Source organism: Diceros bicornis, chromosome 37 (genome assembly GCF_020826845.1).
Source record: "Diceros bicornis minor isolate mBicDic1 chromosome 37, mDicBic1.mat.cur, whole genome shotgun sequence".
NCBI lineage: Eukaryota > Metazoa > Chordata > Mammalia > Perissodactyla > Rhinocerotidae > Diceros > Diceros bicornis.
Window position 1 is genome coordinate 27,796,427 of NC_080776.1, and position 14,954 is coordinate 27,811,380.

A 14,954-nucleotide genomic window follows, 5' to 3' on the forward strand; every position below is an offset into this window, starting at 1 on the left:
GAGCCCGGGGCCCTCAGGCTGCCCACCCCCCACCCTGCCGGGCCCTCGGCCTGAGAGGAGCTGGCACTCACCTGGGCCTGAGCTGGAGCGAGTCTGGTTGTAGGGGAAGTCTCTGTGGCTCCACCTCGCTGAGATGGAAAGCCACGCCCTGCCTGCTCCCTCCCGCACCTGCGCTGGGCCGCCCAGTCTGGCTCAGCCCAGCTCCCTGCTCAGAGCTATTCAAGTCCCAACCAGCAGGCAGGAGCTGCTCCTGCTGACCCTTGGCCCCTCTGGCTGGCCTTGGGCATCGGGTGCTCCCCGCAGGAGCAAATACAAACAACAAAAGGTAGAGATGGCCTCCAGCCAGGTATGTGGAGACACCGCCCTTGCAGCCCTCCAGGGGAGCCCGCGCCCCCACCCATGCATGGGCCTCCAATACTCAGGGAGCTGCTCCTGAGTCAAAGCTGCGGGCAGAACTGGATCCAAGGCACTCACTTCCTGGTGCTTGGAAGCCCCTCTGCGAAGCTGCAGCCCCACTGAACAAGTCTCTGCTTCCATGCCTCCCAGGACGGGGAGCTCATCACCTCACGGGGCACTTCCCTTCCCACTGTCAAGCAGAGACAGCTTTCCCTCCTCAAACCTGGCCCAGTCCTGTCCTCTGGGGTTGCCCAGAGCACATCTGCCCCTTGCCCAGGACAGCTGCTCAGGTTCAAGGACCCACACGCCCTCAGCCCACCTCATACCCCATCTGCATCCCCCTCTATTCCCCACATACACTGCCGTTTGTCGTGGCCCCTCTGTCTGCATGGGACTCTGGCCTGCAGGGAGGGTCACTGCTGCAGAGGAGCTGGGGTCCTGCAGGCCTGACGCTGACCCTCAGTCACAGGGCACAGGCAGCTCCTGGCTCCACTGTGTGTGACTCGAGGATTTGCACGCTCCTCCGCTCCACTTTCCCAGGAACTGCACAGCTCTCCTGAATTCTCCCCTCCTCCACTGGTCACCTCACCCTTGTTGCGTCCATCATGGCTCTTTGCTGACACCCCTGGCTCCCCTGTACCCTAGGCCCAGGCACCTCACAGCAACTCTGCATCAGCCCTTGGACGTCTCTCAGGCACCTCAACAAGCTCAACGTGGGTCTCCAATCTTCCCCAGAGGAGAGCAGTGCTCACACCCCCAGGATCCCATCTCAGGGGTTACCCCACTTCTGCCCAGTTAGCCCTGGAGTCGCCCCTCCCCTCTCTGCACACCCATGCCCACCCCCAGCCTGTCTACCTTAGCCCCACATCTCTCCTCCCTGGGCCTCTGCCCCCATCCGAGGCACTCCCCACGGCCTCACGCTTCCCCTAGCCTCCTAGAGCCTGCCCACCCAGGGACAGGGAATCCCACCATGTGACACTCTGGCTTCACCCCTCTCCCAGCTTCCATTGCCCACAGGACAGGGGAACCCTCACCTCCTCCCCTGACCTAGCAGCAGACCCTGCCTGGCTGACTACTGACCCACTCCTGTGGCCTCAGCTCGGACCCACACCGTCCCTTACTCGGCTCCGGCATGCTGGACCCCCACCAGTTCCTGAGCTGGCCCCCTACCTCAGGGCTCCGCACATGCTCCTCCCACTCTCTCCACCTGCCTGCTGGACTCCCGTGCATTCCTAAAGCCCCAAGGGACCCATTGGTGAACTCAGGCCCCCCTCCTTTCCCCTCAAGCCCTCTGTGATGGGTGGTAAATGCCCGTCACCCTCGGACGGTAAGCCCCACGCAGCTGGGACACAGTCGGCCTCCTCAGTATGGCCTGGAGGCAGCACAAAGCCTGGCACGCAGTGGGTAGTTGGACAACACCGTAGAGCTGTGGGTGAGTGAAGCCCCCCAGCAAGGTGGACAAGAGCCCTGCCTGGACCTGCAAGTGCAGAGCGTGGAGAGCTGGGGAGAAAGAAGAGGAGGACGAGGCTGCTGGCAGAGGGAAGCAAGTGCCCCCTCAAGCCGGCCGGGCAGCATTTGACCACAGAGAAGCCACATGCTTCAGCGGCCTGCCAGCCACAGCACCCAGAACCACCACCCTGCAGAGCCCAGGAGGGCAGTGTGGTGAGGGAGGGGAGGAGGGCCAGACGTGGTCAGTGTCGAGGGCAGATCCAACGAGCTCCATCGGGGTCTTGGCAGCACGGGAAGCACGTGCCAACCACGAATGCCTGTTTGTGTTGCTTCCACCTCTCAATATAACTCAGGGCAATCGCACGGATCCTGTATTTCAGGAATTCCCAGACGTGCTGGGCAAGAGCTGGCGGGGAGAGGGCATTCCGCCTAAGAGAGTCCATGAAATGAATGGAGGAAGTACAATGGTGGACCCCACACCTTCTTGGTGTGACATGAGTTGTCTGGTGGTGACAACACCAGGCAAGTGTCGCTCAAGCTGGGCATGTGAGTTTCCTGTGGCTGCTGTGACAGATCACCACAAACCGGGAGCTTAGAACAACAGAAGTCTATTCTCTCTCAGTTCTGGAGGCCAGAAGCCCGAGATCAAGGGTGGGCAAGGCTGTGCTCTCCCCAGAGGCTCCTGCAAGGATCCTTCCTGCTTCTTCCAGCCCTAGGTGGCTGCAGCATTCTTGGCCGCATCAGTCTGCCTCCTTCTGCATCTCATGTGGCCTTCTCCTTGTGTCTGTGTCATTGCCCTCTGCCTCTTTCTTACAAGGACACTTGAGATGGCATTTAGGACCCACCTGGACAATCCCAAATAATCTCCTCATCGCACAATCCTCAATTCTTTCTCACCTGTGCCTCACTCTTTTGCCTTATAAGTCACAGGTATAATAGTCACTGGTATAACAGTCACAGGTTCCAGGGACTAGGAAGTGGCCACTATTCAGCTGACTACAGCAGGTCCACACCCAACCACATCATGTGACAGGACGTCTGCCAGGATGCTGCCCACAAGGCCCTGCTCTCACCAGCCCCACTGAGAGCGCTGGACCACCATGCCCACTTCCCAGCACTGCCTGTCCAAGCTACGTTTATCAAGTCCCCACTAGGTACAGCTCTGCGCTGGCCTCCAGGATGCAAGGACAGACACTGGCCTAGCCACCTAGTGTGATTCCCTAAGAAGGCGAGCCGAGGTCCACACCAGCCACCAACACCTGTGGGGACCCCTCCCTCTACACTAAGTGGCAGGACTTTCTCTCCGGGACATCATAGCCCAACTCCACCAACGTGCCCAGAGCACCTGCAGGTGGCTGCTCACACTCCAGAGTGAACACAGAGCGGTCAGACCTCAGGAGAGGAAAAGCTCAGTGAGAGCGTGGCGAATCAACCACCACCCCATCTGGCCTCAAAGTCTTCGACAGAGAAATGAGGAAGCTACACGCAACGGGCTCCCAAGATGCCTCGGTGCTCTGACAGAGACCAGCAGAGTCTCACCACCTGCTGCCCAGAGACCACCAGTCCTCTCTGTGCAAGACACCTCTCCTGGGGAAGCAGGCTCCCACGCGGTGTGAGGCAGGAGCTGCTGAAATGGGCGGTCCAAGCAGGGCCAGCAGCAGAAGGCCCCTCCTGCATGCGGCTTCTGTGAGTTTTAGGATGGAACAGCAGGGCTCGCCAAGCTGGACAAACCCAAGTCCTGGCTCCCAGACCATGTCCTGGGTCCCTGCAGCCTTGTCACCATGGGCATTAAACACTAACTCCCTCCCCCCAGGCCCTGGCAACCACCATTCTGCTTTCTATTTCTATGAATTTGACTACTCCAGCGACCTCCTATAAGTAGACTCATACAGTATTTGTCCTTTTGAGATTGGCTTATTTTCCTTAGCATAATGTCCTCAATGTTCATTCATGTTGAAGCACATATCAGTACTTCGCTCCATCTCATGGCTGAATAATATTCCATTGTATGGGCACACCACATCCTGTCTATCCATTCATCTATCAACAGACACTTGGGATGCTCCCACCTTCTGGGTGTTGTGCATAATGTTGCTGTGAACATGGGTGTGCACATATCTCCTTGAGACACTGCTTTCAATTCTTTTGTGTGTATACCCAGAAGTGGGATTGCTGGACCATACAGTAACGCCATTTTTAATTTTTGAGCGATCTCCATCCCATTTTCCATCATGGCTGTACCATTTTACATTCTCACCAGCAGTGTACAAGGGTTCCAATTTCTCCACATTCTTGCAAACACTTGTTATTCTTCCGCAGGGTTTTTTTGATAGTAGCTATCCTAATGGGTGTCAGATGGTATCCCATTGTGGTTTTGACTTGTATTTCCCTAGTGACTAGTGGTGTTGAGCATCTTTTCATGGGCTTACTGGCCATTTGTATATCTTTTTTGGAGAAATATCTATTCAAGTTCTTTACCTATTTTTAATTCAAGTTGTTTGGGTTTTTTGCTGTTGAGTTGAAGGAGTTCTTTATAGATTCTGGACATTAATTCCAATATCAGATATATGATTTACAAATATTTTCTCCCATTCTAAGAGTTGCCTTTTCACTCTCTTGATAACGTTCTTTGATGCACAAGTTTTCAGTTTACCCAATTTATCTATTTTTTTCTTTTGTTGCTTGTGCTTTTGGTGACATAACCAAGAAATCATCGTGCCCTGACGGGGCAGAGTCCCAAGTCTCCCCAGCACCCCCTCCCCAGGACCATCCCCCAGGGCTTGTTCATGGCAGCCTCTTGGGCAACCCTTTGAACCGATGAACACAGGGTGGGCTCCTCCCCAGGGAGCGTCTCAGAACTTACCCCCCATCTGGATACCCTTCAACCAGGCTCAACCCCCTCGTGGTCCTCTGAGCATTAGATGTCAAGAGAGGCCCCAAGAGCTGGATGGAGAGGGGAGGAGATAAGATCTCTCTCTCGCAGCACATGGGCCCAGGGGCCACTTAGGGTGACCCTGAGAGGCTGACCTGGTAGTGTCCTCAAATGTGACCCTCGCAGTGGTCCCTCTGGTCTGACCACCCTGCTACAGGACCTCCCCTGCTGTCCCATGGCCAGGCCTCAGCCAGGGACAGACGACCAGGCATAGACACACAGATAGTGGTCAGTGGCCTGGGGCGCCCCCTCCGTGGGCAGCAGGACAGGCAGCTTTGGCACCAGTCAGCAGTTTTGGACAGTACCCAAGCCTGTGCCCATGCTAGTGTCCAGAACAGGGCTGTATTTTGGTAAAACCGCAGAATGCAAGGCCTATTTCCTGTCCAGCACCTGCGGGGGACATGTCCCAAAGAGGCTGTAAACCCAAGTCAGTTGAGCCAGAGACACCAGCAGGAGCCACTCCTCTAGTGAGCAGTTGATGGCCCTCCCGACCTGTCTGCCAGGAGAGATGTCTGCCGGGTGCACAGTCGGCTCCACGGAGGAGGTTCGAGTCCCCAGGGGCACGGAGTCACCAAATGTGCACAGACGGTGACGGAAGGCCAGGTAGATCCCAGAGACCATTACGACTGGCCCAGCAGCCTGGAGGCCATAAGGGACAGAGGGCTCTGCATTCCTCACAGCCTCCCACCCTCTTCCCAAGGATTGCTCTGCCTGCGACCCAACTTCAGAGGACACGTTTGGTCCATGTGTCCCATCCACAGCAGACCCAACAGCACCCACCCCAGTTCCTGTCTGTCAGGGCGAGGACGAGAAATGGTGAGAATTATGAGGGCTTCACTCCGGGAAGTCGATGTTTTCATGCGAGTTTCAAGGTCCCTTCCCCTCTCAGGGAGGGTCTGGGTCAGGGTGGCAAATTCTGGTGCCCCTGGGGCCAGTGGGAGACAGACAGAGCAAGGCCAGTTGGGTTCTGCCTCATCTTATCTGCTCCATGCTCCAGCCCTGTGTCCCTCCGTCTACACAGGGGCCCAGCATGGCCAGGCCTGTGGATTGTCCAGGAGAGCTGGAAATCCAGAGTTCATAGGTGGCCTGTCATTGTAAACGTGGTGTGGGCCAAGTGAAGCCCAGCAAGGTTCCCCGATTCGAGGGGAGAACAGTGACAAAACCCGGCTATGACTCGTCTGTGAGGGGGACTTCCTCTGAGTACAGACAAGAATGGAGGTGGCCACATGCTGGGCAAGTGGTGATGGGAGAGGCCAGAGCATGGTTCTCGCTGCCTGAGGACGCTAAGCACTTTCCCCAAGCCCCTGGGAGGAGGCTCAGTGTCCAGGGCACTGGCCAGCAGAGACCTGAGTCCAGCCCCATTAAGATGAAGGTCAGAACCAACCATCGCCCTCCCGGCACCCCATCTGGCCCCACCGGCCCATCCCACAGAGGTGCCTCGGCATGGTGGGGACCTCTCTCCCACCCGCCACTCATTCCAGAATGTCCCCTGGGGGCCGTACCCAGGCCCAGGGCTGAGCCTTGCTCCGAGGGCTCTCCTTCTAGTCCATCAATGGCCCAGGACCAGAAGCCACAAGCATGAACGCCAAGCAGCAAGGCCTTGGGTAGTATGCAGGGGCCTGTGTGAGCCTCCAGGGGCTGGCCCACAGTGGCCAGGGAAGGTATCCTGGAGGAGAAGGTGCAGGTTGGGATGAAGGCCTGCATGTGCTGGGCTTCTCTGCATGGCCACAAGGATTTCAGGGGGCAGAACAGGCCGAGGTGGAAGTTAGAGTTGGGTAGGGGGAAGGGGCACTGGCGGGAAGGCCCCACTCACCACAGGCCCAAATTCCCTGCTCTGCCCAGGACTCCCCTGGTTTTAGCACTGAAGGTCCTCTGTGCCAGAAAACCCCTCCTCCACCACCAAGAAAGGGGATGCCCGGAGGGGCAGTGAGGTCCTCTGAGGACAGTGGGCATAGAGACACGGAGCCGCCACAGGAGGGAGAGGCTGGTCCACAGATGGCCAAGGCCACTCCAGTGGCAAGCCCAGATCCCACTGGCCCACAGGAGTGCCACCCTTGCCTTTGATCTTGCCCTCCAGGCTGACTCTGCAGCAAGAGGGAACTGTCTAAGTCATATGGGAGTCCCTGCCTGGTGCACTGGGGTCCTTCTGAGGCCCGTCACCGCGGAGACCTACGTATGGGGACCACCATCTTGCTGGGTCAAGTGAAGATGGCTTTGACCTGGACACACGGCTCCAGATCAGGGAGGTCCCTACTGACCTGCCCCTGGCCTCCCCCACCTCCCACTCAGGCTACCAGGCCACCCCTGAACACGGGCTTGTGCGTCAGGATGACGAGAGGCTGGTTTCCAGCAAGTGAAGTCTTATTTCGATTCATCCACGTGACCTCCACAGATGGTCACACCAACCTCTGCAGCCTCTGCACCCCACCACTGCCTGAGCACCCCACATTGAGCCCCCCAGACAGGAACTGCCCCCTGATGGCAGGGCCACACCCTCTAAGCCCTCGACCCCACCTGGCTGGGGTCAGACGAGTCCCAGGCTCAGGGAAGCAGGAAATGCTGCCCCCAACCCCTTCCCTCCCACCTCACATCTCTCCCAAGCTCTCGGGACTCAGTCCTTGAGGCCCACAAGGGCTCCAGGACTCCGGGGCGTGTTATGGGCAGCCTTGGGTGCCCGGGAGGTGCCCAGGCCATGATGTGGGCCCCATGGGCTCTGAATCTGGACCTCCGCTTTGTGCCTTCAGAAGCTGGAAGTCATTGCTAGTCCAGAGGAGCCAGGGTCAGCAGGACGACCAGGCCCCTGTCCTCCCAGGAACAGTCCAATGAACCCCATGCCAGCCCTGGGTGCCCAACGGGGCTGTGTCCAGCCCAAGAGCCTGCCTTTCCTCACATGGGCACCCAGGTGGCTGTCCTCTGGTTGGAGTGGGGAGCAGGGTCCCTAAGGCGTCAGGAGGAGAGCAGAGCGAGAGCTTCCTTTGAGTGCAGGCGCCCCTCTTCTTGAATTTCGGTTCTGAGGAAGTGGCCTGGGCCCCGTCAGGATCCCCGCTGGCAGCACTGGGGATGGAGATACTCACCCACTAGTGTCTACCCTCACTGCCTAGTCCCTCCTGGCCCGACAGGCTACCTCCCATTCTCCTGGGCTGAGACCAACTCAGAGGAGCCCAGGTCTTGGGGAGACTCGGGCGTGCACCCATCCCCAGGGCCCCCAAACCCACCTCCTCTCATTCAGTCACTCCTAGCTGCAGGATCCACCCTAGTGCCTGCCCCTTCCCAGCAGGGACTCCCGTGGGCATCAGCCCAGCTGGGAGAGGTCTGGCTTGGAATGAGGAGCCCCTGAGGGGAGGGGAGAGAGGGGATGCTGGCATGGCTGAATGGCCGGTTCCAGGTTCAGTCCAGAGGCCCCAGGAGGCCCAGGTTGTGTCTGCAGGGATGGCCCCCGCTGCCTCCCCTCGCCTCGCCCATCGGGACTGGGTCCCACCACACCAAAGGTGAGCTGGGAGTGTCCTGACGGTCCTTTATGAGGCTCTGGGAAGGTTCAGGTGAGTGAGAGGGATGAATTTCACATGGCAAGTATGGAAAGCATTACTCATGGAGTGTGCTACCCTGAAAGGGCTCCAGAAAGAAAGCAGATTCCAGCCGCATCCAAGTGCAAGGTTAGGGATCCTCTTTCGGTCCTTGGGCAGGCAGCTTCCTCTCTCCTGGCCTCAGGCTACCCATCTGCTGCATGCCGTCGCACTATTGATCTCTAAGTTCTTTTCCAAATGTTAGAAAAAAAAGTCATAGTTTATGATTATAGATGAGGAGGAAGCGGTAGTCTGCACACCACCTCCGCCTGTGTGTGGCCAACAAGCACACGACTTCTCCCGGGGCAACTGCCAGCGGAAGGCCAGGGCCCTTCCCTGCAGGCCTGGGGGGCTTGAGAGAAAGGCCAGCACCTTCCTGGGTGTGATCACTCAGGTAGACAGCTTCACCCAGGGCGTCTCCCGGTCTCCGGAGAAACGCTTCCAGCCAACAGCGTTCCTTAGTCCCCATGGCAACAAAGGCCTGCACTCTTGTTTCCAAGGAAACCCAGCCCTCAGCGTTGCCATTGCCACAGCAACACCTAAGGGCTCGGTTGGCCACGCAGTCCTACCAACCCAGAGGGGGCAGCTGGGTGCCCAAGACGGGGAGCCAGGTGCCAAACAGGTGTGGGGCCTGTGCACCAAAGGACCTGGCCTGGCCAGGGTCCCAGGAGGAGGCACGCCTGGCAGCAGAGCCCCAGCTTTCTCTGGGGTCCTGTGCTCCAGCCCGAGATGAGTTCTGTCTCCAGCGATCCCAGCGATGGGGACGCTGCCGAGCGGTCCCGGCTGGGGCTGGACGCCGTGATCCAGGTCAGTGGAGTGGCCACCCTCCGGCACCCTCCCGAGAGAGGCCCCGAGGGCACCTTGGGAGGGAAGGGACCCTGCACCAAGAGGCCACGCCTCCCCAACTGCGAGGGGCACTTTCCACGTGCTCACGTAGTCAGCATGAGCACACACACACACAGGCGCGCGCGCACACACACACACACACACACACACACAAGTGCAGACTGATTCCGGAGGGGAACCTGGGGAGAGACTGAACTGGGGGCCGGGAGACCTGAGCCCCAGGCCCAGCCTTCCCCACTCCATGTGGAGCTCAGGCGGGCAGCCCCCTCACCCTGCACATTTGGGGTGGGGAAGGACAGGCGACCCTGCCACACTGACCTTCTGGGATCCAGTTCAGGGCTTTCTTTGTGGCAGAGTGTGGGAGCTGCTGGGGGCTTCCCTGGAGACGTGTTTGCCATCTCTGCCCATTGGTGGCGGGTGTGGCCCATCCCCTCTGCCTATCCTGTGAGCCCAGAAGTTCCAGTTCTGTGTTTCTACCTAGTGCCCATCTGCGTAATAACAACAACAATAATAATTATGACTGGGAATTATCCCCCGCGCCCCTCTCCCCTTCCCTCCCTACTTCCCAAAGCCAACCCACAGCCCAACTCTGTGATCCCTCGTCTTAGGGCCCACCCCCACCATCACCTGGCTCCAGCCACCACAGCCAGGCAGTCCCCAACCCGACTGACCCCTCGGGGAGCCCAGAGAACCCTGGATGCAGCAGCTGACTCAGAGTTGTTTATTAACCCAGTTCTTAGAACCTCAAAACTATGCTATAGGGTGTGGACATGGCCCTACCTGAGCAACATAGGTCATCAGAGAAGAGCAATTGTCCACAGTTGGTGCCAGGTGACTAAGTAACATGGTAGAATTACCACACACGTGCACACACACACGCACACACACATGTGCATGCACACACACACACACACACACAGATGCCCACACGGGACAGAACAAGACAAGGGTGGGATATTTGAATCAAGTGATGCAACAAGACAAAGGAGGTGGCCCTGGGGCGGGGGGTGACTTTCTCTGTCCAGCTCTGATGGGGTCTCTGAGCACAGGGCTGGCCAACAGTGCACAGAAGGAGGGAGGATTTGCACACCAAATTTTCCCAGATGCTTTCAGCCAGGCGTCCCTCTGATCCTCCTGTCAGCCTGTGAGGATTCTATCATTCCTTTGGATTCAGGAAAATCGAGGCTCGAGGGCTGAAGCAAGTTGCTATGGTTATGGGCTGGTTTCGGGGAGAACCCCAGGATGGTGCCGACCTCTGGCACTGGGCATCGGTGCTTCGCAAACGTGGCTGGGGGACGCTTCTGCCTGCCCAAATTCCTGCTGCCCATGCGAGACTCATCTGCCAGCCACGAGGAGCCCTGGCAAGGTCTGCTCTGCCCACCGGGCCAACACCTGTTATTGGCTGTGGTGATTGAGATCTCGGTGCAATTATACCAGGGTGAGCAGGCAGGCGGGTGACAGGAGATGCCAGATAGGCTCGTCCAGACTGGGCAGCAGGGCCAGAGGGATCCCCAGCCCCTCCAGCTACAGATGGGGAGACTGAGGGGCTGGGGCAAGGTGTGGCTTGAGGATGGGGGCCTCTGAGGTGCTCCCTGTGCCTGAAGAAGCTCCTGACGCCCCTCTCCCTCCAGCCAGAGCGGCTGTCCTCCTCTGCATCCCGCTCAACTTCTGCACAGGGTCCCGGAGCGCCAGCCCCTCTTCCCCTTAGAGCTGGATTCTCTGAGGGTAGGGACCCAGGGCAGGCAGAGCAGGCTACTGAGGAGGAGCCCTGGGGAGACAGCTAGTGTGGGAGGACGTGCAATTCTGGACCCAGTTCCTCTAAAGCTATGGGACTTTTCAGACTATTTCTTTTGGGTTGGGTTTTGATTAATGGTATTTTTCCAGGAATCTGTCAATTATATCTAAATTTTCAAATTTACTGGCAAAAGTTGTTCCTAATATCTTCTTACTGTCCTTTTGACATCTGAGGATCTGAAGCAGGGTGACCACCTGTCCCTAGGTGTCAAGATGTTTGAGACCCAGGACTTTAGGTGCGAGATCTGAGGAAATCCCGGGCAGGCCAGCAGGAGCTGGTCATGCTGAAGTGACACCCCTTTCTATTTCTGATGCTGGTCACTTGTTGACCCTGTCTATTATTTGGACTTCTATTTCATTAATTGGTGTCTTTATTATTCTTTTGTTTTTCAGGTCTCTGTCTTTGTGGTTTACCTACTTTTATGAGATGTGTGCTTAGCTCATTGAGTTGCAGCCTTCCTTTTTTTCAATTATTTTTTTACTATTTTTTAAAATTGTGGTAAAATATACATAACATAAAATTTTCCACGTTAACCATTTTTAAGTGTACAGTTCAACGACACTAAGTACATTCACATTGCTGTACAACCATCACCACAGCCCATCTCCAGAACTTTCTCATCTTCCCAAGATGAAACTCTGCCCACATTAAACACTAGCTCCCCCATCCCCCTCCCCCAGACCTTGGCACCCACCATTCTATGTTCTGTCTCTACGACTTTGACTACTCTAGGGACCTCATAAAAGTGGAATCTTTGTCTTTTTATGACTGGCTTATTTCATTAGCACAATGTCTTAAAGGTTCGTCCACATTATAGTACGTGTTAGAATTTCCTTCCTTTTCAAGGCTGAATCATGTTCCATTGTATATATAAACCACGTTTTGTTTATCTATTCATATGTTCATGGAGAGTTGGATTGTTTCCACCTTCTGCTTTTGTGAATAATGCTGCTGTGAGCACTGGTGTGCAAATATCTGTTTGAGTCCCTGCTTTCAATGCTTTTGTGTGTATACCCAGAAGTGGAATTACTGGACCATACGGTGATTCCGCATCTAATTTTTTGAGGAAACTCCATACTGTTTTCTACTGTAGCTGAACCATTTTACATTCCCACTTTCTTTTTTTTTTAAGTGTATGCGTTTCCCTCTAAGCAAGGCCTTAGCTGCATCCCACAGTTTGGACATAATAATTTTCATTATTATCCAGTTGAAACTGTCTTCTAATTTCCACTATGATTTCTTATTTTATCCATAGATTATCTAGAGGTACGAATACCTTAATTTCCAAACATATAGAGATTTTCAAATTTTTTTATATTTGGTTTAACTGTTCTGTGCTCAGAGGTTTTGTTTTGAACATCTTAGAGTGGGAAAGCCTGTTAACATCCAAGTGGAGACAGGGGGAGGCAAATGGACATGTGGGTCTGGTTCCAGGGAAGAGCTCCATGCTGGAAATAGACATCGGGGTTGTTGGCATGTGGCTAACTGGATGGGACCCCACAAGGGTGAGTGTACGTAGAAAAAGGAGGTGGAGCAACTCCCACACTTGAAGATGGGGGAGGCGAGAAGGAACCAGCCAGGAGACCAGGGCAGGATGACCAATAAGGTGAGAACCACTGAGAGAGTGGACATGTAGGGGCAATACTTTTTTTGAAAGGTGGGGATAAATTAAAACAATTTGTGTCAATAAGAATGGTCTGATAGAGAAAGAAAAATCACTGATACATAAGAGAGAAGGAAGGATGCTGGAGCGATGTGTTAAGTAAGTGAGAGAAGATTAAGTGAGACGGGATGGGGTGAGGTGGGACGGGATGGGATGAGGTGGGATGGGATGGTGTGGGGTGAGACAGCATGGGGTGGGATGGGACGAGATGGGGTGGGACGGAATGGGGTGAGGTGGGACGGGATGGGATGAGATGGGATGGGGTGGGATGGGGTGGGATGAGGTGAAATGGGATGGAATGAGGTGGGGTGAGGTGGGATGGGATAGGATGAGGCGGGATGGGATGGGGTGGGGCAGGACGGGATGGGGTGAGTTGGGACGGGATGGGGTGGGATGAATGGATAGATGCATTAGAGCAGAGGCTGGCAAACCTTTTCTGGAAAGAGCCAGATAATTGATATTTCAGGCTTTGCAAAACATAAAGTTTCTGTAGCAACTAGTCAACTCTGTAATCGGAGCGTGAAGGCAGCCCTAGACAGTATGTAAACAAACGAGTGTGGTTATATCCCAATGAAGCTTTATTTACAAACAAGTGGCAGGCCGGATTTGGCCTCCAGACTCTAGTTTGCTGACCTCTGGATTAGAAGATGGATGAATAAATGGATGTGCAGGTGGGTAGGTGGAAGGACTGTCATACAGATGGTGGTAGATGGTTAAATGGATGGGCAGGCATGGTGGATAGGTGGTAGATTGGAGAATGGATGGAAAGACATTGCACACAAAATGTGGGGGTAAAAGCAGAACCCCATATTCTAAGAACTGGCCTTTCAGATGAAAAATCACTGGATTTATTTTCTGCTTTTGGTTGAAGTATTGCATGCACGGAGAAACGAGCAGCCATCCTAAGTGTGCAACTTAACTGAGCCCCCCGTGCAACTAGCACTCACATGTAGTAGAGCCTTATCAGAATGCCAGAAGCTCCCACCCAAGACTTAGGTTAGTCTTGCCTGTGTGGGAACTTTCTAAAAATGGAACCATGTATATATGTGCTCTTTGGTGCAACGCTACATTTGTGAAATTCACCCAGAATGTAGCAAGCAGGTACAGCTCACTCATCTTTGTTGAAATATAATATTCCATTGTGTGAATATACCACACTTTTTATCCATTTTATTGTTAATGGCCATTTGAGTGGTTTCCAATTTGGCCTAATATGAATAGCACTGCCATGAACATTCTGGTACATATCTTTGGGTGCCATACGTATACATCTCTGTTGGGTATATACCAAAAGTGGAAATGCTGGGTTGCGGTTTGTGTATGTTCAGCTTTAGTGGATACTGTCAAACAGATTTCCAAAGAGGTTGTACTGATTCTTAGCGTGTGAGGGGCTGGTTGCCAACACTTGGCATTTCCCACCATTTTCCTATCTAGCCATTATGGTGAATGCACAGTGGTATTGCATAGTGATGTTAATTATCATTTACCTTATGACTAATGGAGGTGAGGACATTTCTCTGTGCTTATTGGCCACTTAGATATCTTTTTTTGTGAAGCGTCTGCTCCAAAATTTTGCCCTTCTTTCTTTCGGGGTGCCTTCCCTTTTTATTATTGATTGGAATTTGATTGCGTAATCTGGAAACATGTCCTTTATTGAATACATGCATTGCAAATATCTTCTGTGAGTGGCCTTTTCATCTTGTAATGTCGTCTTTTGAGGAGCATTCATAACTTTAATATAACACAATTTATCAATTTTCCCCGTTACGTTAGTGCTTCTTGTGTGCTGTTTAAGAAACACACTTCGCCTACTCCAGGGTCACAAAGATGTTCTTCTATGTTTTCTTTTAAAAGCTTTATTGTTTTACTTTCACAGTTAAATCTGCAATCCATTTGGAATTGATTCCTGTGTGTGGTGTGAACCAGAGATTACCACACATTTCCTTCCATACAGATATCCAGGGGACCCAGCCATTTCCCCATTGCAATGCTGTGTCACCTTTGTCACACACCAGGTGTGTGTGCGTGTCTGTGCCTGTGTGCATGCATGTGTGTGCATGTATGGATTTGCTTCCAGAGCTTATGATCTCTTCCACTGGTCAGTTTGTCCTCATACCAGCACTCTACGCTAATTACTGTAGCTTTATAACCTGGCTTCACATCTGGCGGCTTCAGTCTTCTAGGCTCATTCTTCTTCCCAATTACCTGGGCAGGTTTGACTCTTTCCATTTCCACATGAATTTCAGAATCAGTCTGTCAATTTCTACAAAATAAAAGCCCTGCTGGGCTATAGACTGGGATCTATAGATT

General features: G+C 54.2%; 1 protein-coding gene across 1 annotated transcript in view; it reads left to right on the forward strand.

The window, feature by feature from the left end:
- Nucleotides 1-9,069: 9,069 nt before the first annotated feature.
- Nucleotides 9,070-14,954, forward strand: part of CROCC2 (ciliary rootlet coiled-coil, rootletin family member 2) — a 72,749-nt gene continuing 66,864 nt past the window's right edge. Inside the window, 1 exon segment of the mRNA XM_058533501.1 lies at nucleotides 9,070-9,147. Within this exon segment, the coding sequence (XP_058389484.1) occupies nucleotides 9,070-9,147 (78 nt within the window).